The sequence below is a fragment of the Paroedura picta genome, chromosome 8 (genome assembly GCF_049243985.1).
Source record: "Paroedura picta isolate Pp20150507F chromosome 8, Ppicta_v3.0, whole genome shotgun sequence".
Lineage (NCBI taxonomy): Eukaryota > Metazoa > Chordata > Lepidosauria > Squamata > Gekkonidae > Paroedura > Paroedura picta.
In genome coordinates, this window is record NC_135376.1 from 55182083 (window position 1) to 55203343 (window position 21261).

The following is a 21261-nucleotide window of genomic DNA, read 5'->3' on the forward strand; positions in this document are numbered from 1 at the left end:
ACCTTTCTCCACAATGGGACCCAAGGCAGCCTATGGAATTCTCCTACCTTCCATTTCGTCATCACCGCAACCCTCTGAGATAACCAAGACTGAGAAGGTGTAACTGGCCAAAGATCCCCCCCCCCCCCGTGAGCTTCCATGGCAGAATAGTAATTAGGGAAAGGGAACACTGAAGACAAGGAGTGGAACAAGAAAATTACTAGGAATATGCTAGGAATTAGTAGATTAACTTCCAAAATGTTAGAGTTGAACTAAAGATTTCTACAAATCCTGAGGGAAAAGGTGTGTTTATGGCTTGGGGAACAACATCTGCTCTACATGCAGAAGGTCCCATGTTCAATCCCTGGCATCTCCAACTAATCAATTAAAAGGATCAGGTAGTAGGCGATGAGAAACACATCTCCCCCAAGACTCCAAAGGGCTGCTGTCAGATTAGACAGGTGATAAACCAACAGTATGACAGTATAAATAAGTCCCATGTATTCAAATAGCTGTGTATGGGTGTGTGCACGGTGTGGGAGAGACTGACCAAAGGATTTAGATAGGTGGATGGGGAGAAAAGGAAAGGGGAGGCACTGATGGGGATCTGAATGTGGGGGCGAGAGGAAAGACTGCTGGCACTGACAGGAGAGAAAAAGAGGACAACAAGAGGGAGAGAAAGAGTGGGGATATGAGACCCCATGTAGGGTTGCCAGCTCTTGGTCAGGAAATACCTGGAGACTTTGGGGCTGGAGCTGGGAGTGGGTGGGATTTGAGGCTGGGCAGGACCTCAGTGGAGTGTAAAGCTGCCATTTTCTCCAGGATAACTGATCTCTGTATTATTTATTTATTTATTATGCTTATTATGTGCCACTCCCAAACTAGCTCATAGCAGGTAACAATTTGCCTGTATAAAAACCCAATAAACCCTATTAAAACCTAATAAAACCATTCAGACATAACATACAATAAAATCAGATTCCTGAAAACCATGGCAGTCTTCAATCCCCTACCCCCCGCCCCCAAAATAATCTATATAGAGGTGTGGGAAGAGGGAGCATAGAAGATGATTCTATCGCTTGCCCTCTTAGCATGGGGGGGGGGGGCAACAGATCTTCCTCACCATGCTGGCCTCAACCATAGACCTGGCAGAAGAACTCCATCTTGCAAGCCCTGTGGAATGCCAGAAGCTCCTGCAGGGCCTGCAGCTCCTCCAAAAGCTCATTCCACCAGGTCGGAGAAGAACTGTAGTTTGGAGATGACCTGTAATTCTGGGGGATCCCCAGGCTCCACCTAGAGACTTGCACCCCTACCCCATGTCTTCTCACAGTTCCCCATTTGTACATATGATTAACGATTGGCCACAGCCAATATACCTCATCTTTGAACTGTATCTTCACTTCTGATCTTACCTTGGGTTTTGTGCCCCTTCAGGGTACTTCTTGCACCTGAGCTCTCATATCTATGACTTAATATGAATGAAGACTGATTCTAATTAACAACAAGCCATATTTTCTTGCAGCTCTTTTGTCCATCCCTAATATTCTTCTACTCTGGGGTTTTTGTTTTACTAGTTTTTAGTTAAGAGACATAGCCAGCCCTGATTCTGGACTGCAAAAGCATCCTCCGTGTTCTTTTTAGTTAAAACCAGCAACTGCTCCCTTGTACTCCTTATCACATCAGTTGTATATTGTCAACAGATTTCATTTATTGAATTCCCATGCAAAATGAACTTTTAAATCTTTGTACTTCATGGCTAAGATTTGTAGAAGAGTTTAGTTCTTTGGATAGCCAATTTTTTCGATAACGTATTATAAAGGGCCCTCCTGACTGTTCCACCAATCAAGGGCATAAGAGAGCCCTGATCAAAGGATGATGAGAGACAGCATTTTTTATGCCAACCCCATGGTTACAGAACCATCTCCCACATGAACGCATGGAGCTGCCTTATACTTAACTGGCGCCTTGATCCATCAAAGTCAGTATTGTCTACTCAGACTGGAAGTAGGTCTTGGCCAAAGGTCTTTCATATCATCTTTTCACCAGAGACTCTGGGACTGAATTTGGGACCATCTAGACTACTATCCACTATGGACAAATCCATGTAGGACAGGGCTATCAATGGCTATGATTCATGATGGCTGTCCTCTCCCTTCAGGACAAAGGCAGGAGACCTCTTTGTATCAAGTGGTGGAAAACATGAGCAGAAAGATGCTGTTGCATCCATCCTGCTTTGTGAACTTTGCAGAGGCAGCTGGTTGGCCTCTGTGTGAGCAGAATACTGGACTCGATGGGCCTTTGCTCTTCTGTTTTTCATTACTCCTGTGCCCCACCAGAGGCTCAGGAAGGTCCACACAAGCAGGGGCATGGAAGCCCAGAGCCTCAACCAGTTGCTTTCAGAGATCATGAAAGAACACAAAACAGAAAAGGCTATCTTCCTCTGTGGAAGTTTCCAAAAATCCCTGTTTCATGTAGAAATTATGAAAGTAAATTAACTCAGCAATAGAATAGTTTCAGGAAGTAGGTTAATCATAGAATCATAGAGTTGGAAGGGGCCATTCAGGCCATCTAGTCCAACCCCCTGCTCAACGCAGGATCAGCCCAAAGCATCCTAAAGCATCCAAGAAAAGTGTGTATCCAACCTTTGCTTGAAGACTGCCAGTGAGGGGGAGCTCACCACCTCCTTAGGCAGCCTATTCCACTACTGAACTACTCTGACTGTGAAAAGATAACTGTGAAGATAACTGTGAATTGAACTCAGAATTTTATTTTCTCACTTTCTGCCTTCTCTCCCCAAATTATTCTCAAGGTGAATGTATTGCCTTTCAAATAAGTCGTGTTTTACCACTGTTCTTCCTGGTTAGTTTGGTACCTGTCCCTAAACAATCCTAAATGCACTACTGAGTCAGGTTCTGGCAGAGCTGTTTAGGATGGCATGGATCATCTCACCGATATATGTGGCTTCGTTTTTGGTCAAAAATATTTGGGACCCTCGCCCAAACCATGCAAAGAAGTTCAGCTCATACTGGAGGTAAAAGGGTGATATCTAAGCACACCACCTGGATTGGGGGGGGGGGGGAGCAGATGTTAACTTTGCATAAAGACCAACGCTTGCTCTTGCACGCCAACGAACTTGTGCCTTGACGCCGCCGCGAAGTATTTGCACAAGCTGCGCCCGGCGGGGATCGTAGAGGGGGCGCCGCTCTTCACCGCCGAGTGACGGAGGCGGCGAGGGTCAGCGTGAGCCGCAGATGGACGCGGCGGCAACGGGCAGCTGGCTTCGACGAGCTCTTCACATGTCGCCCGCCTGGCACTTATCCCTCGCACAGCTGCAGCGGCGACGCCATCTGCCCTCCCCAGCCGGCGCTCTGCCCAGCGACTTCGCATCCCGCGCGGAGCCTTCGCGGCCACTTGGCTGGACTTGTTGCGCAGGGGGCGGGGGGGTTGCGCTGGGTCCGGAGGCGGCGAGGGCTGGGCAGGAGCCCGGAGAGAGCGCCCCGGTGGGCTGGCCGGCCGGCTGGCCTGGGGCAAAGCGTGTCCTGCCGGAGTCGCGGGGAGCGATAAGGATCAGGCGTGACGTCAAGGAGGAGTCTGGTAAGTGGAGGCGCCCAGAGCGCTGCCCGCGCTCGAGTCCGGCTCGCTCGGGGAGGCTGGCAGCCAGGCAGCGGCGGACGTGCGCAGGAGCAGCGCCGGGGCCGAAGCCAGGAAGGCGAGTGGCGACTGGGGCGGCGGGCGGGGGTTGGCCGGCCAGCCAGCGGGGCGCCCCGTCGGTGGGAGGCGGCGCGGGAAAAGTGGAGGGCGAGGGGCGAACGGGCGGCAGGGGGCAAGGGCATGAGCATTCAAGGGGCCAGAGCCTTCAAGGGGCCGCCGGGGTGCGAGGCAGTGTCCCAAACCTCCAGTCAGGGGCTCCCTTTTCTTAGGACCGAGGGGAAGCACCTCCAGAGTGGTGCCACCTTGTGAGTTCTGGTGCCACTTTTCATCCCCACCCTGAAGATGGGCGAGGGGGGATTTCGGCTGAAGAAGGAATCCGGAGGACTCCAAGGCTTGAGCGGGAGCCCAAAGCATTACAGGGCAGCAGAGGTTGGTGCGTTGGGGAGGGAGAAGCCGCAGAAAGAGGGCTGGGGAGCCTCGGATGGGAATATTGCCGGAGACTGGCCAGAGTAAGAAGCAAGTGAAGAGTCATAAAGCCAAGAGCCGGAGTAGTGAAGAGTGCCCCACCAAGAGAGGGAGAAGCCTGAGATGCCCCCCCCCTCCCCAGTCATGGAGCTCAGCAGATGGATGACCTTGGGCCAGACACTGGCCTTTAACCTTTGACCCCTGGGGAGGGGATACAGATTTTTGTCCCTGCATAAAATTGAAAATATTTTCCTGAAGAGGGGGTTATCATGAATGGCAATGATTGAATGTAGGATGATGGATGTGAAAGAAAAGTATGAGTGCAAATGAATACCTTGGATGCTCTGCAGCATTTGTGTGGGCAGGTGGACTCCCATGGCTGTGCAGTTCCCCTGTAGTGCAAAAGGGAGATAAGGGCAGCATTTCAGGGGCCTTGTGGTCTGCAGTTGAAGGAGGGAGGGAGGTGGGAAAGTAGCACGCCATGGGCAGGAAACTGTCCATTCATGGAAACATGCTTGTGGAGCCAAAGTAGTGTTTGATTCAATTTGAGCAAGGGTACAAATTTGGGGTCTGTTTTAGGTGCCGAGCTTGAGACTGGAGATGTGTGGAATAAGACAAGAGTTGCTGTGAACATATGCAGAGTGCTTTTAGTTGACTGTTGATCAAACAACATAAATAGGATTTAGGAGATAGAACTTGCAGGGCAGAGTACATGGCTTTTAAGGAAGCCTGATTTTCAGTCCCCCTCCTGTAACCAACAGACAGGGGCAGCAGCAGGAGGAAATCAAAACCAAAAAGGCTACTGAGCTACAAGCAAGGAATGGTATGAGTTAGTTTACATGTGGGGGCCTCATCTTCCATTATGAAATGTGATGCATTTTAGTCCCTGGCAGGGCCATTTCTTATGAAAGGGAGCACCACTTGCCTGCTGTTCCTCTGCCATATTCTGGATAAGCTCACAGTGCTAGCTAACTTGGTATCAAGGCAAACTTATATCTCTGCCATGAAGCAATTGCAGAAAAATTAATATATGTGGGAAAATCAACCATGCTGACCTGCATTTGGGAATATGTGGCCAACAGCATACTAACTGTGTCCTTTGTATCCTACATCTTGAGTAGGAAAGGGTTATTAAACCAGGACACAGCTTATCCTATTCTTAGTATAACAGGAGGAATCCACTGTAGTCCTTGGCTTAGTATGTCCTTGGAGCATCTTCTATGGAGGTCATGGTTGCTCCTGCTTTGAGGTATGGTCTTCCTGCCCCCCCCCCATGCCGTGCCTTTCTTAGCTGCTCAACTTCCAGCAGTGGAATTACAATTCTTGGGCTGGATTATTTGTTCCTGGGGTTCTTTAGGTAAGGGGTTCTGATGAGAAATGTCTTAATAATCTGACCTTCCTTAGCTGTCTGTTGTCGTGAACAATTGCTAGAAAGATTGATCTGTAAGAAATTACAGCAAGAGGTTTGGGGGAGTATTGGGTGTACTCATCCCTAATCAAGAGGAACTTCCTGCATGCTGTAAAATTAATTTGTAGAATTTGGGATGCTGAATATTTGTGATGAGGAATGAAAAGGGATTTGGTTTTGAGAAAGCGGAAACAATCCATTTAAGTTTGATATCTACTGACCACAGTCCATACTGGAGACGTTTTAAAAATTTGGTGCTGAGTGCTCAGTGTTCTTTGCCCAGGGGAATATATACCGAGTGATTAATTAACACAGAAGGGAAATGGCAAACTGTACAAGCAAGAGGTATCTGGCACTTGCATCAGTTCAAGGAACATTTATCTGTGTATCTATTCTTCCTCTATTTTAGTACGTTTAGATAAGTAGCAGACTCCTGTCCCTTCTAGTTCTATTTTTTGTTTTTAAATCCTACAGAATTAGACTTACTGCTTTCACGAGGAGGGCAAATGGCTGCTTTTGTGAGGTAAACTGGGAGGGTTATACGGAGGAGTATCACTGAGAGCTTAAACATTTGATTTTCATTGCTGATCACAGAAAAAGACTACTCTTGTCAGAGATTTATGAGCAGCTCTCAAACGTGAAAGCAGCCTGATGTCTTATTATGCTTGAATGGAGTAGACGCGGTAACTTTTGTGGCGTTAGATCAGGAATTATGTTTCCCCTTGAAAATGCTATCAAAGCAGCAAGAGATTATGCTTTTTTAGTTTTGCATTTGCATTAAATATCCTTTTCTGTTTGCAGTCTAAGCCATTACTCAAGGGAAGATAAAGCATGGCTTGGAGAGAATTCAGTGTCCTCAGCTGGCTCAGAGAGAGTCGGCAATCTCGGAAACTAATCTTGTTGATTGTGTTCATTGCATTGCTCTTGGACAACATGTTGCTTACTGTAGTTGGTATGTAGAATCTTTTTTAAATTTTATGTCCTATTTATTTAACATTCATATTACATTAAATTGAATTGCTCTAGTATTGAAAGCCATATTCCTAAAAGGTATAAACTGTTTTCTGCAACACTTGTGCTATTTTGCTTTTATTTCTGTTTGCAAACGTTACTGGGTTTTTTTTGGTTAAAGTTATTTATAAGCCCAAAATAATACTGGCCCCATTTTTATCTCTACCACATTTTATTTCCTTTTTAGTCTTACAAACCAAAATGACAGGGAAGATAAAATGTGAAATGTATGCTTCCTCTTGATAGTTCTCTTTCTTTTTTTTGGTTTTATGAACATGAGTTTGCAAAGCTGTAGTATTCCGTCGACGTTTCATTAACTTGTACAAGTGCTCATTTTTTCATCCTCTCTCAGTAAGTGAAATAAATTCTGCTAATACAGAATGGGAGACATTGACTTTAGAGCAGTATGATCAGTATCAAAATATAAACATTTAGGGCTTGCCGTTCCATGCTGTTATCCTTGGTGATACCACCTTAAATCAATATTCCTCTGTATTTGATTAGTAGTCATAAAAGTATGGTTGAAACATGTGTTAACAATTTGGGATAATGACAGTCCTGCTCTAACTGAGCTGAGGCTAATTAACTGCTTTAAGTAGTTGCTCATGAAGCCATTACTACTTCTTGAGGATGCAAAAATGAGGATGCTTACACAGTATAATAAATGAGTAACCATGAAGACATGTAAGAAAAAGGAAACTGTTAACATGTAGCATTGCTGAACTTGATATCCTCAGGTCTGCTATATTTATTTATTATTATTTATTGATTAAACTTATATACTGTTGCGCCCAGCAAGCTGGCTCACAGTGGTTTACGATAACAGATAAAACAACACAATCCTAACAATGAAATCCCCATACAATAAAACTACAATATTCAATAAATAGCAAATTACATGTTGATCAAACAAACTATTAAGCTTACGTGCCCCCTCCCACATATGTATATATGTTTAAATAGTGGCTGAAATAGTTAAGCAAGATGCTTAATTAAGTATTGTATTAAATTGTGATTTGTATTACATTAAGATTTCTTCTACATACTTATTTTAAAACTGAAGCTGTGATTCAATATCAGACACAGTCTCTGTAAAATAAAGCGTGATTGCAGAAAGTATGAGGTCTAACATTCTAAACAGCGCTCAGTTAGTCTGTTCTTGTATTATTATTGTGAGAATGATGAATATTTCAGCTATTAATATTGTCATTTTTATGACCATTGTATATAACTTAGTGGGTGTTTAAGTGATTTATTATCTACTTTACATCTCTCTCAGATAAAGGAAAACTAGAAACATTATAAGTAAACAAACAAGAAAAGAGCACGAGCATTTTCTTTCCAGCTCATGGAAAAACTCAGTGCTGTGTGAAAAATCCTGAGCATTAAATTGAAGACATTGTCTCAGTTTAGAACTGTAGCCAAGCCGTAGTTAGGAAAGCTTGACTGGTTTGTTGTGACTTGAGATTGGCAAAACCATGACAAGTACACCTGAATCTAAAACCATGGTTTGAAATAGATTTGCAAGGCATCACTATCTAAAATCCTTAATTACTCCCTAATCTTCTTGTGGTACAAAGGGCATGTGGGCTGTGTGCCCAGGGGTCTTCAATTATTTCCCTTAGGAGTATAAACCTTCTACTTAGCAGTACACCTATATTGTTGTGCCTATTTAATTAGTATGTTTGCTTATCCAAAAAATATAAGAATGAAAAAACGGAAATGTTTACCTTGGCAATTTAAATTGGCCTGTTGTGCTCTAAATTCTATTTATTCCGGGTTTCAAAATGCTGTGGATTAATTGCTGATTCCCAATGCAGCATACAGTTTTTAGTGTGAAATTGAAGTCCATTAAATTGTGGCTGTTATAAGGCTATACTTCACATACACTCACGCAAATGTGAATGACAATTCAGGATGCATTTTCCTATCATGTCATATTTATAATTAATATTATTGTAAGGTGACAAGATTGTCCCACTTTTGGAGGGACATCTGGGAGTACCTGGCCAATTGTACTTATGTTGAAATTAAAAATATATATATTGCAATGCTAGTTTTGCATTCTATGCGTTCTATGAAAATATTTGTTGCTCCATATAGACCAAATTTTTAATCAAGAACCACCACCCCGGTCAATGGTGCTTTACCAATGTTAAAATCTGGTCACTTTATATTATTGCAAAACTTTATTGAAACAAATCATGCAATCTGCCATTTAGGGAAATCTAGAATATAACATATTTCAAAGTAAAACTTTAAATTAATATGGAATAGGAGTGGTTTCTTAACAAGAGTTTCTGAATTATTGTTCCAAAAGTTAGCAACTAGTATTTCTTGGTTAATGTATCACTACATCATGTTTTATCAATATATATCAGTTTTCTGACTAAATAGAACTTTAACCTTGGTAAACAGACATCTTTCCCAGGATATGACATGCAAGAATGGCTGTTCATCTTATATTCCTTGATGATAAACTGTTACCTCAGTTGTTTTTAGTATTTTAGACATTATTACTTTCTTCTTTATGTACTCTAATACTTAGGATGCATTTAACATTTTAACCAGGCAAAAAGATTTACACCATTTCTAGGCCAAGGTTGTCCCCTTGTTTAGGATTGCAGTGCCAAACACATGCTCAGTTGACTCTTAACATTATGAATAGCTTGAGCATCAGTCTTTGCTCTCATGATAATTGAAATGAAATCAATAGTTAGGCTTTGCTCACTAATTTATTTCATAAAACAGAATTTGTTAACACACCTTCCTTTGCACTTATAACTTTTGTATTTATAAGCAATAAATGTACTATAACCAGTGTAGTAAAATTATGTAAACATTTAATGTATTTTTCCTTTAAAATACTATGTAGAACATTTCATAGGCTATGAAAATGAACAGAAAGCTGATAAGAGCAAGAATCCAGTAGCATCTTAAAGGTTATCAAAATCTGTGGCTGAGTATGAGCTTCTGTGAGCTTTTTGAAGAAGTTAGTGGTGACTCAGGAAAACTCAGACCCTGTCACAGATTCTGTTAGTCTAAGGTGCTACTGAAGTCTTGCTCTTTTCTATGGCTACAGACAGCCCAACATGATGAATCAGATGATTTAGGGGGAAAAGTAATTTTTGCAAGTCCTATCAAGGTATATTTGAAGAAGTGAGCAGTGACTCGTGAAAGCTGCCACAAATTTTGTTAGTTCTTGAGGTGTTACTGAAATCTTGTTCTTTGCATGCACAACTGTTTAACATGCAAAGTTCTGATATAAATCTACTTAGTCCCTGACTATCCTCTGAATATGTGGCAGGATAGTTCTAATTGTATGGAGGGATACCAGTCCCCAGGTGGGATATGGGGATCTCCTGGAATTATAGCTCATCTCTAGGCTAAAGAGTTCTGTTCGCTTAGAGAAAATAGCTGCTTTGAAGAGTAGCCTCCATAGCATTATACTTCACTGGCTCCACCCCCAAAGTCTCCAGGTATTTCCCAACCCAGAGCTGGCAACCCTGATTGTATCCCCTGCTGACTACTTATTTTTACAAAAGGGCTCATGCTTGTTTGCAGCTAGGCTTACTGCTTTGGAAGCACTTCTCATAATTCCTGATGGGAGGACTCTCCCTGTTTCCTCAATGGCAATGGACATGTAAGGTTATTTTTAATGTTTTGTTGGCTTCAGCACCTTTGCACTGAAAGATGGTGGCTGAAATCTGGAAACTCCTGGCACAAATTGAACCCTATTTAGATGACACATAAAATATAAGCAGGCCAGTTTATGAAATAGTTGTAGTTTAGCTACCGTTCCTCACAGTTATTGGAAAGTCTCCATAATGTTGAATGTATTTTGTCTGATACAGTAAAATATCACATTGTATTTACATTGGTAACAGAAAATGCCATTGGTATGTCCCCTGTCAATGATAGTCACATGTTTGTTTGGTTGATTTTTTCCCCCAGTGCCAATTATTCCCAGTTATTTGTATAGCATTGAACACCAGGAAAATGCAACAGAAGTCCAAACCATTAGACCGGAGACAGCTTCATTGAGGTTGGACAGTTTTCAGAGTATCTTCTCCTATTATGACAACTCGACAATGGTTACCGGAAATCATTCCGAAGGCACAAGGCTGGGAGATTTTTATCATGCTCAGACACAGCAGATGGCAATAAATATGACTAAGACATCCTCTGACTGCCCCAAGGAAGACAAAGACTTGCTGAATGAAAACGTTCAAGTCGGCTTGTTGTTTGCCTCTAAAGCGACAGTGCAGCTCTTCACGAACCCTTTCATAGGGCCCATGACAAATAGGTATGCTTCTTGTGTTGCAAAGAAACGTTGCACTTAATTCTGCTGTGGCGTTTAATATATCTGCATTTCCAACCATAGGTTTGTCGTCTTCCTCTAATTATTCTGCAATTCTCATTGCATGTATGTTCCCCATGGACTTAGCAGACAGCTTTCACTGTATTGCATATTGAACTCGGTATACCAGATGCCCCTTCTTTTTATGGTGTCTGCCCTCTTTTTGACTGTTTTAAAAATACTGATGAACATGTTCTGTTTTTGGGTTGGAAGATTAGGAATATTCCTAGTTAATAGCAATTATCACAGTTTAGATCAGGCTTTCTCAACTAGGGTTTCATGAAACCCTGTGCTTTCTTGATGACCCTGAAGGGTTTCCTGAATGGGTGGGGTTATTTTTCCTTTAAAAAAATCTAAAGTTTTATCAGTTGATATGAGTATATCAGTGTCAGTGTGAGCTTAAATGGACTCCGGGGAATGGTAGAGAACAGGAAGGCCTGGAGGATCATTGTCCATAGGGTCGCAATGGGTTGGACATGACTTTGCAACTAACAACAACAACATGACTATATACGGACATGTCAACCCCCCCCCCCAAAATATAAATGGCCAATGATGGGCCTGGAGGGGGTGGGAAGGGGAAGGGCCCCAGGTGGGTGTATACACAGCTATGCTTCCCAACCATATTCTGCATGATCATGCCACTTCTGGGATTTCTTGAAGCCTGAGGCATGTTTCAGTGGTTTCTCAATGGTCAAAAAGTTGAGAAAGGTTGGTTTAGATAGTAAGGGTATTTAAAATGAGATTTGTCATAGTGATAACTTATTTGAAGTAGTCAGTTGGGAAATATGTCATCTGTCTGGGTTTTCAAAACATGGTAACCCATGTATGACATCTCTAATATCATGTGCTCTTTTCTAAAGCTTTGAAGAAGTAGCTTTCCTTTCCTTTTTAAATGTCCAGCTTGATTCCTTCTCTACGTGAATTGATCTATTTGTCAAAAAAATATGACCACCTTTTGAGAACTGATAACATGAAAAGTTGCAAACAAGAAATGAAATATATAAAAATGAAATACTGGTGAAATGTATATATTAATATATCATCATAGTATTGTAGAGTCTCTGGATGTGACATCAGACACTAGGGGCATCTGCCTTTCTTGTATTCAAACAAATCTGAGTCTTGCTATGAATTAGGAACAAACGTATTATTATTATTATTATTATTATTATTATTATTATTATTATTATTATTATTATTATTATTATTATTATATTTATACCCCGCCTCCCCCCGAAGGCTCGAGGCGGCTTACATAACCCATAAAATGACAATAAAATCCGATAATTTACAGTAATGGCAACAGCAATGGCGTAATCTACTCATTGCTCTCCGCATCCTCAACTACAGGAGGGGGGTGTCGCTCTCTACCGCCAGTTTGTGAGGGGGGGGCTGATCTTCTTTCCGCCCGGCCTCAGTTATAAGCCTGGCAGAAGAGCTCCGTATTACAGGCCCTGCGGAATGCTGTTAATTCCCGCAGGGCCCTCAGCTCTTCCGGGAGCTCATTCCACCAGGTTGGGGCCAGGACCGAAAAGGCCCTGGCCCTAGTCGAGGCCAGGCGGGCTTCCTTGGGGCCGGGAACGACCAGTAGGTTAGCCCCCGCAGAGCGTAAAGCCCTGTGGGGGATATAGGGCAAAAGGCGGTCCCTCATATATGCTGGGCCTAGACCACGGATGGCCTTGAAGGTCAAAACCAAAAACTTGAACCTGATCCGGAAGGCGACCGGTAACCAATGCAGCTGCTTCAGAACTGGCTGGATGTGAGCCCTCCATGGTGTAGCTGTGAGGACTCTAGCAGCTGCATTTTGGACGAGTTGCAGTTTCCAGATCAAGCCCAGAGGCAGGCCGGTGTAGAGCGAGTTACAGAAATCTAGTCTAGAGGTGATCGTCGCATGGATCACTGTGGCCAGGTGTTCGGAGGACAGCTAGGGCGCTAGTAGCCGAGCCTGGCGAAGATGGAAAAATGCCTGGCTAGCTACCTGTTTAACCTGTGCCTCGAGTGTTAGTGAGGCATCAATGGTCACCCCTAAATTCCTGGCCTGAGATGCGATATTAAGTTGCGTCCTGGCCAGAAGGGGTAAGTGTGCTTCCTGATCTGCCCCCCTATGGCCCAACCACAGAACCTCCGTCTTGGAGGGGTTGAGTTTCAGGCAACTCTGCTCGAGCCATCCAGCTACGGCTTCCAAACATCTGGCAAATGGATCTGGGGGGGAGTCCGGGTGGCCATCCATGAGGAGAAAGAGCTGGGTGTCATCAGCGTACTGGTGGCAACCCAGCCCATAGCTCCGTACCAGTTGAGCCAGAGGGCGCATAAAGATGTTAAATAATGTAGGAGAGAGCACCGAGCCCTGTGGGACCCCACAAGGGAGCCGGTAAGGGCCCGATACTTCCTCTCCCATGGCTACCCTCTGAGTCCGGTTTTGGAGGAAGGAACGTATCCAGCGTAACGCTGTACCCCTTATCCCCGTACCGGCGAGGCGGCTCACTAGCAGCTCGTGATCAACCACGTCAAACGCGGCCGACAGATCTAAAAGAACTAGCACAGCAGAGCCACCTCGGTCAAGCTGGCGACGGAGGTCATCCAACAAGGAGACCAACACAGTCTCCACCCCATGACCAGGGCGGAAGCCAGACTGGTATGGATCGAGTGCCGATCCATTAACTGGACAATTCATAGAATCATAGACCCATAGAATAATAGAGTTGGAAGGGACCTCATGGGTCATCTAGTCCAACCCCCTGCACTATGCAGGACATTCACATCACAATTGTCTAATTGAATGCTGCTGAGATATGTTAAGAGGCTTGTGTAGTGGTGATGATTTAATCTTTGATGAAGGAAGCCTCTGTGATAGGATTGGCAGTATTGACTTTGGGCCAGAGCATGGAATTTGCTTCATGAGTTGATCCAAACAGGGGAAGTGTCTGTTGGCAGTGTACAGGTGATGTGTCCATCACAGGCTTCGTTCACACTGGGTGTCTATGAAAATGCAATTGACTCCATTTGGAAAAATTCCATCAAAGCTGGCAGGAAACGCCTATATGGCTACATGAGCTGTCATTGCATTTTTTTTTTAATATGCAGGGTTGCTAACTGGCCTGGGGGGGGGGAGTGTCCTGTCATTTAATAAAGACTTATTGTGTGGGAAATGGGCAGCGGAAGCTATTAATAGTATGGAAGTAAATAACTTTACCGAGCAGATAACATCCCATTAAGCCTTTATTAAGAAGGTAGGATCTTTTTCTCCAGGCAAGTTGGCTACCCTAAATCAACAAAGCTAAGCAAACAAGAGGGCTTTTATATCTCGTTCACCACTTGAAGGATTCTTCCCTTCCTCTCCAAACAACAGACACCATGTGAGGTAGGTGGGGCTGAGTGAGCTCTGAGAACTGTGTCTGGTCCAAGGTCACCCAGTTGGCTGGCTGCATGTGGAGGATATCAGTGAAAACAAAGGCATAGCAATACCCATATCAATTCTTACACAATCCACAAAGCAAAACAAAAATGACTTGACTTTCAATATTGCAGGTTCTGGGCATTCAACTGTCCTACTTTAGGGAATTTAATTCGAATTGTCTGCAGTTTACTGCTTACTGTTTATTCTGATCATATGTAATGAGTCTGATTTGGTTCAGGTTTTGCAAGGAAATATTTGGTTAGCATAATTAGATTGGAATGCATAGTATTCACTAAGGACAGTGGTTGAGCTCCCCATTCCTTTTCTTAGTGTAGGGAGCTCACCAAAATTTGAATTTATCAAGCAAACAACAATATAGTGTACTCTTGGCACTTGGGAGAGGGGGGAGATGGAGAATATTCATAAATAATTGTACTTTCTCACTGGCATCTTCTCCCCCTTAGGGCTGCCACTTCCTGACTGGGAAATTCCTGGAGATTTGGGGATGGAGTCTGTGGAATGTGGATTTGGGGGAAGGGAGGAATTACAGCAGGGGCAGGGCTGTCTAAACAGCATTATGGGCCCCTGGGCAAACTGGTGTGCTGGGGCCCCCATGGCAACCACTCACAGGAATAAAAAGTAAATGGTCGATAATATTAAACATATGTTTATTTTATTGGCACTTCAACAAAAGTGGTGTTCAGACATTTAAAACATGCTATTCAGCAGCAACTAATCAAGATGAAAACATCTGAACAATACAGAAAGCTTGAAAATAATACTCAGGAAGCCACAATGCCCATTTGTAACACAATAACATTGCGGCAAATATTATTTTATAGTTTAATATAGTCTAGACTACTGCGTAGTTGTATTTATTTATGGCAAGTCACTTAACATACCCAGATTAGCATGGGGCCCCATGCTTGTGGGGCCCCTGGGCAAGTGCCTGTCGGGTCCATCTGTTAAGGCAGCCCTGCATAGAGTTTACCATCCAAAGTGGCTAATTTCTACTGATCTCTGTAGTCTGATTAGTTGTAATTCTAGAAAATCTCCAGACCACACCTGTTTATTGTTGCTTAGATTTATAGAGTAGTTTTGCATAGTGTTGGTGGAAAAGTGCTGTCGAGTCATGGCTGACTTGTGAACTTTCTTTTCATTGTGCTCCGTAATTCCATCAATCTGTGTCCTCAATCGCCTTTTATTCCCCCCCTCCCCAGTTATGCTGGATGTGATTTTTTTTTAAGTATCACCTTGCAGCACTGTATAACAAGCAAGACTGCTGATATTTTTTAATAGTTAGAAACAATGTTATAATGCAATCACCCCTTTAAAAAAAGTCAGATTTGGGGGGTGGGAGAGGGAGGATAGGAGGGTGAGGAAGGATGTTGATGAAGAAAGGGGCATGCACAAATGACTCAAAATGGTGGCCATGGGGAAAAAACCCAAATGCAAGCATTGGGCAGCTCCAAATTAGATTCCTCCTTAACAAATGAAATTCCTGTAACTGGGAATTCCTTAACGACAATGGCAATCCAGGTCTGTACCCGGAAGAGTAGATTTTAATGCAGAAATGTACAGAAAAGTTTGCCTTTAAAATGCATATCTGAACAATATTGCTAGTGAGGAAATGGTCAGGGTGAAGTAAATAAGATTCCATCCTTTAATCTCGATCCTCTTTCCATCAAGCAGCTGTCGTCCTCCATTTTTTATCCTCCACTATCTCTTGCTTTTCTCCCTGGGACTTCTCCTTTTGCCCCCAGCCTCCCTTGCCCTTCCTTGCCAACCCTTTCCCTCCCTCTTTCAGTCCCTCCCCATTCCCTTTCTCCACCCCAGCTGTAGCCACTGATGCCTCCTTCTCTTTTGGGGCTTACCTGACCATTTCATTTCTCCTCTTCTCTATGGCCCCAGTTGCCCATTCACTGTCTTGCTCAGCAGCCACCCTCTCTGCTGCAGCATTGCCACAACCTGCCTGACAGCATCCCCATCTTGGCTGACTCCCACTTTCTTTTGCTGACACATGACTGCCTCCCCCCCCACCCCATTTCTCCACCTTTCTTCCCTGCTGCACTTTATAAAAGCTTAGGAGTCCTGTACAGAGTAAAGGACTGTGAAGGGTTAATTCTTCACAGAAATAGAGAGCCTTGTGGCTGCTTTAAGAAATCTAATTGGAGCAGAGAAAGATTTGAGAGATGCTTGCTGAGGAGACAGATTTCTGCCCTGACTGAGGTGAGTTTAATTTCAGCCTGTAGTTGACAGCAGTCTGAGACAGATCAAGAACTGGGGGGATATTGGCAAGAAAGTTTGGCAAGTTAGGAGGTGACCCCCATTCAGGGGAAAGAAGGGAATAGATCTTCTAATGAGAGGAGAATTTCCATATCCAGTCAAACAGGGAGTTAGCTCTGAAGAAATCCCTGGTCTGGTTAGAAACTGCCTGTAGGGAACTTAAGAGTCAGTTAAACTTGTGTACTGGTGTTTCAAGAAAAGGGGGTTAGGTATTGAAAAGAGTGTACCAGCTTTCTGGAAACTAAAAGAGTCAGAGAGAGGGGTGGCGAAGAGCCTCTGATCGACCCTCAGTGGGGGAATACCCTCCCAGTGAAGGCCAATTGGAGGCACCCTGGTACTTCCTGACAGTGTGCCAACTCCTCTGAGTGGCCCCTGGGGGGAGGGTCCTCCTCCTAAGGCCAGTCAGAGAGCAGGCCCTCCCCCTCAGGACCAATCAGAGGGCTGGCATGTCATTGGGGTGTAAGGTCACAATTTTAGTATATGCAGATAAAAAAATTATCTAATCTGTGTTCATTTTAATATTATTTAAAAGTTTCATTTGTTACCTACTGCCTTTTGTAATAGACTGTTTCATGTATGTTTTACAAGGTTGTTGTGAGGATAAAATGGAGAAGGTGTAAGAGGCTTTGAGTCCCAATTTGGGAGAAAAGTGGGATTTAAAGTAAATAATCCTTCACCTACTTTGAGCTTTCTGAGTTTTAAATAATTTTCTGGAAAGAATTGCATGTGGGGGTATTATTTCTTCTCCCTCCCACCACTGTTTCTTCTTTCTCTCCCACATTTAATTTCAGCTTCCTGTTGCATATCATGGTTCCTACAGACAGCTCTGCAAGCACTTGAAAGGTCATTGTGAGGGTGGCCATGCCCTTTTGAAATACAGAAAGAAATCTTATGAAGGGCATTTTAATTCTTGAAAGCTCATACTTAAAAAATCTTGTGTCTTTAAGGTGCACCTGGAATCAAATGTACCTGTTCAAAATTGTTACCCATTTCTAAACATGGCAGATACACTGGATAAAAATCCTGTAGCAAAGGTTTTTAAAAAGTAGTTTTGATTTGGTATATGTATATAATCAAATTTAGGCATTCCAAGAGACAGGAACAAATTGCCTTTGTGATACTCTGTGGAATTTTTCAGTATGGCAGAATGCCCTTTCAGATTTTGAATGGTTCCAGTACCTTTCATGATGATAGTATTAGGGTGTTGAAGACTGAAGACTTCCTCACCCAGGCAGATGACTTCAGCTGTTATCATACAACATGGAAGGAAACCTTTTGTTTTGCCTGGACAGGATTTTGGGACTATTATGAGAGTCTGGGTGTAAACTGGCAGGGAATGTGTCAGTTTGCAAGTAATTTCATCACATTCCTGGAAATATTGTCAGTTAGAATGGTCTGGAGCCATAGCCTCCAAAACTAGATGTAATTAACAAACAGAAAAACTGGAAGATGCTACTAACTGTGGATGAGTTACAAAGATTCCTCATGTTCTCTGGTTTCTACAGAAGATTTGTGTCTCAGAGACTTCACTGCCCCAGCTCCCATCCAGGAACACAAATCAGGGGTGGTTGAGGTTCACCAGGCCAAATACTCCCCCGTGTGGGTGCAGGAAGAGGTGGGGCAACCTGCCACAACTAAAACTCCAGCCTGCAGCCCAACATGAAACCTCCAGTGCGCAAACGGTCAGAGTGGAGCACACCTCTGTTCTTTGTTAGCTGGAACATTACTTGGGGCCAGAGCATTAGGCAGCTTTTGAGTTACTGAAGGAGAGTCTGATCAGTTATTCTGCCTCTTTATTTCCCTGAATTCTTGCCTGTGACATATGAAACCTTCATATCTTCACCAGGACTCTAATCATGAAACCAATTGTATAGTTCATCCTTTCATTCTCCTATTGCAGAGAGAGCAAAACTTGTATTTACCTTGAAATTTCTGAGTTAATACTCGGCTCCATCAACCAATAAATTCACTTGAACTAGAAAACACTGAACTGAATACAGATAAGAAAAACTGTTGAATTTGTAGACATTTTCAAACCTCCCACTAAGACACGCCATTGACTGTTAATGGAAGCTCGTGATTGGTCCATAAGTTTGTTTCATGATTGGCTAAGAGCCCAGGACCAATAAATCCCAAGCAGGGGCTCAGGATCTCAGCCTGAGGTCCAAACTCCAAATCAATTCACATAGTTCCTTGGAGTCATAGTTTCTTGGAGTCCACAGATACAACATCCCCCTTTAGTATGAACATATCAACCGACATATAGAGTTCTATGGGGGGGGAGGGGTTGCTCCTCGACTGTTGGCAGCAGAGCAGTTGCACTGTTCCATGCATTAGCCGCCTCTGTTGATGGTGGCTTTGATGCCAGGTTGACAGTGAGAGCTGGTGAAGTAGCGGTTGTGTCAGGTCAGTGCTGCCAATGGAAGGAATGTCTGTACTGATATGCAACCTAATAGGTCACAGTGACCTTGATTTTCTTTTGGATAGAATATTGCACACTTTGGATTGTCATTGTGGATGGAGCTGCTTTCCCATGGATGGTGTTCAGCAGTGGGTACCACAGGGAGCCATCTGCATGTGTTGGTCATTTATGGGGGTCTGGCTGTTCTGTAGTACAACATGCATGGGCAATATGGCGTGCCTGTCTGCATACATAACATTAGACATTGTGGACATGACAGGACTGCTGTACATGACTGCCTCCCCAGCTGGTACATTAGATTGTAGAGGAATCAATTGCTCACTTATCTAATCCAGCCTTTCTCAACATGGTCATATCGCCCAATAAATGTTTACCAAATTTTAAAAATATATGAGGAAACCTTCCAGGGCTGTCAAGAAACCCCAGGGTTTCACAAAACCCTGCTTGAGAAAGCCTAATCTAATCACTTGCTTTTAATTGGCTGGAACTTAAATGTTTAGCTATATAGATGTCTCTAGCAGGCCCTGAATAATGAAGCAGGCCAATGTGACGTCTCTGTGATAGTCCTTTTCAGAATGAAGAGTGATAACAAATACCTCTCAATTCATAAAAATATTGAGTTACCATGAAAAATAAACACATTGGGGGTTGTTGAATATCAAGACATGGACGTGTGCTATAGAGATACATTGCTACCAGGGAGTGGTTTAAAAAAAAACAACACTTGTCTTTGCAAGGAAACTAATCCTTTCCATCTGGGAATATCAGGAAGCGAGGCTCAAAGGCAAAGAGTGAAAGCTGAATACAGAGGATTTTAAAAAAGAAATAGAAAGATCAAAGACTTGCCTAGACAAAGAAAAGAGCCCTTCTTTCCATGGGGGAATATGAGGAGAGCCAGGCTCAAGTGCAAAGGCTGAATGGCTGGAGGAAGCAATGAGCCCTTCTGTGCTCCTGAAAGGGCAAGGAAGCAAATGGCCTTGACAAAGAAATAAAACAAGTACCAGTTGCTGCTGTGATTGCTCCTGTACCTACTTACAGTGATCTATCTAGTCAGGTGAGGATTAAAAAAAAACCAACTTGAAAGTTTGCCCAAACAAGAGATACAAATTCCTTATTACCAAGGTAGGGGGGGGGAACACACAAGGTGGGATTCTCCCACAGTCAGTAGAGAACGGGCAGGCCAGGGCATGGCTGGGATCAATAAAATCCCAGGAGACATTTCACACACTAACACGGCTCAAAAGGACATGTGGAAGCAGGGGAGAAGTTGAAGCGGTATGGCGCCTAAACCCACATAACACTGTGTGTAAACCCCCAGTATGAATCTCTGAATCTGAACAAGGCAACCTCATGTGTTCAAAGTTAGATAATGAAGTTCTTCAGGCTTGGAGGGAAAGCCACTAAGAGGTCCAAGTAAACTGGTCTGAATTTGCTGAATGAAGACACAATTTATTTTTAATATTTGTATATCTAAAAGCCAACAGTAAAAGTAAATATTGGCTCTGTTTTGTTTTCCAGAATAGGCTATCAGATTCCCATATTTGCTGGCTTCTGCATCATGTTTGTCTCAACAATTAGTAAGTACTGTTTTTCTGCTTTCTCTATCCCAAATACTGCAGAAGAAGAGAAAAATAGAAAGAAAATAGAAAGTTTCCTTCCATTTGCAGTTTTAAATATATTGGATATTCCTTTGCTGTATGGATACTTCAAACTTTCATAGACCTTTAGCAAGAAAAAAAAGACCTTTAGCAAGAAAAAAAAGTCAATTAGTTTAGAAATAGGTTCCATTGGGTAAGATCCAACTGGTCCATATAAATGTATAGAACTAGATACTTAATGGTTAGAGTCCTGTAAACAGCCAGTGGGAGATGCTGATGATCCAAGAACTTCCATGCCCTCCCCTCCCCCCCCCCCCGAGCCCTTCCCAGTTACTGGAAAATTTATTCCTGAGTTCTAGAAAGCTGCATGTGCTTATGGGCTGCCGCAGTAGGGAGGGGGACAAAACAAGGCTGCCATTTTTGCATTGTGCAAGGGCAAAGCCGTGCTCACAGAAGACAAAGAAAGGAGCAACTTTGGCTTCCTCCCTCCTCATGGTAGATGCCAGACCTGCACAGTTACTAGAAAGCCCCTCCACCTTGGGAACAATCCTGGACTGGAAAGGGCTTTGGGAGGCAGAGTTGGAGAAAATCCTGTGTCCTTGCACCCATGGATTGTAGGATTCACCCATGCACCTTTTGGCATGCTTGGAGCTTGAAATGTTTTCTCTTTTCATCTAGTTC

The 21261-nt window shown here is 43.4% G+C and overlaps 1 protein-coding gene across 2 annotated transcripts in view; it reads left to right on the forward strand.

Moving 5' to 3' along the window:
- Window positions 1-3244: 3244 nt before the first annotated feature.
- Window positions 3245-21261, forward strand: part of SLC18A2 (solute carrier family 18 member A2) — a 40390-nt gene continuing 22373 nt past the window's right edge. The window contains exons 1-4 of one of the 2 annotated variants that reach the window (XM_077349893.1): window positions 3245-3573; window positions 6305-6455; window positions 10469-10820; window positions 20501-20559. In XM_077349893.1, coding sequence (XP_077206008.1) covers window positions 6335-6455; window positions 10469-10820; window positions 20501-20559 — 532 coding nt within the window. In that variant the 5' untranslated portion in view covers window positions 3245-3573; window positions 6305-6334. The other variant, XM_077349892.1, reaches the window with a different exon arrangement.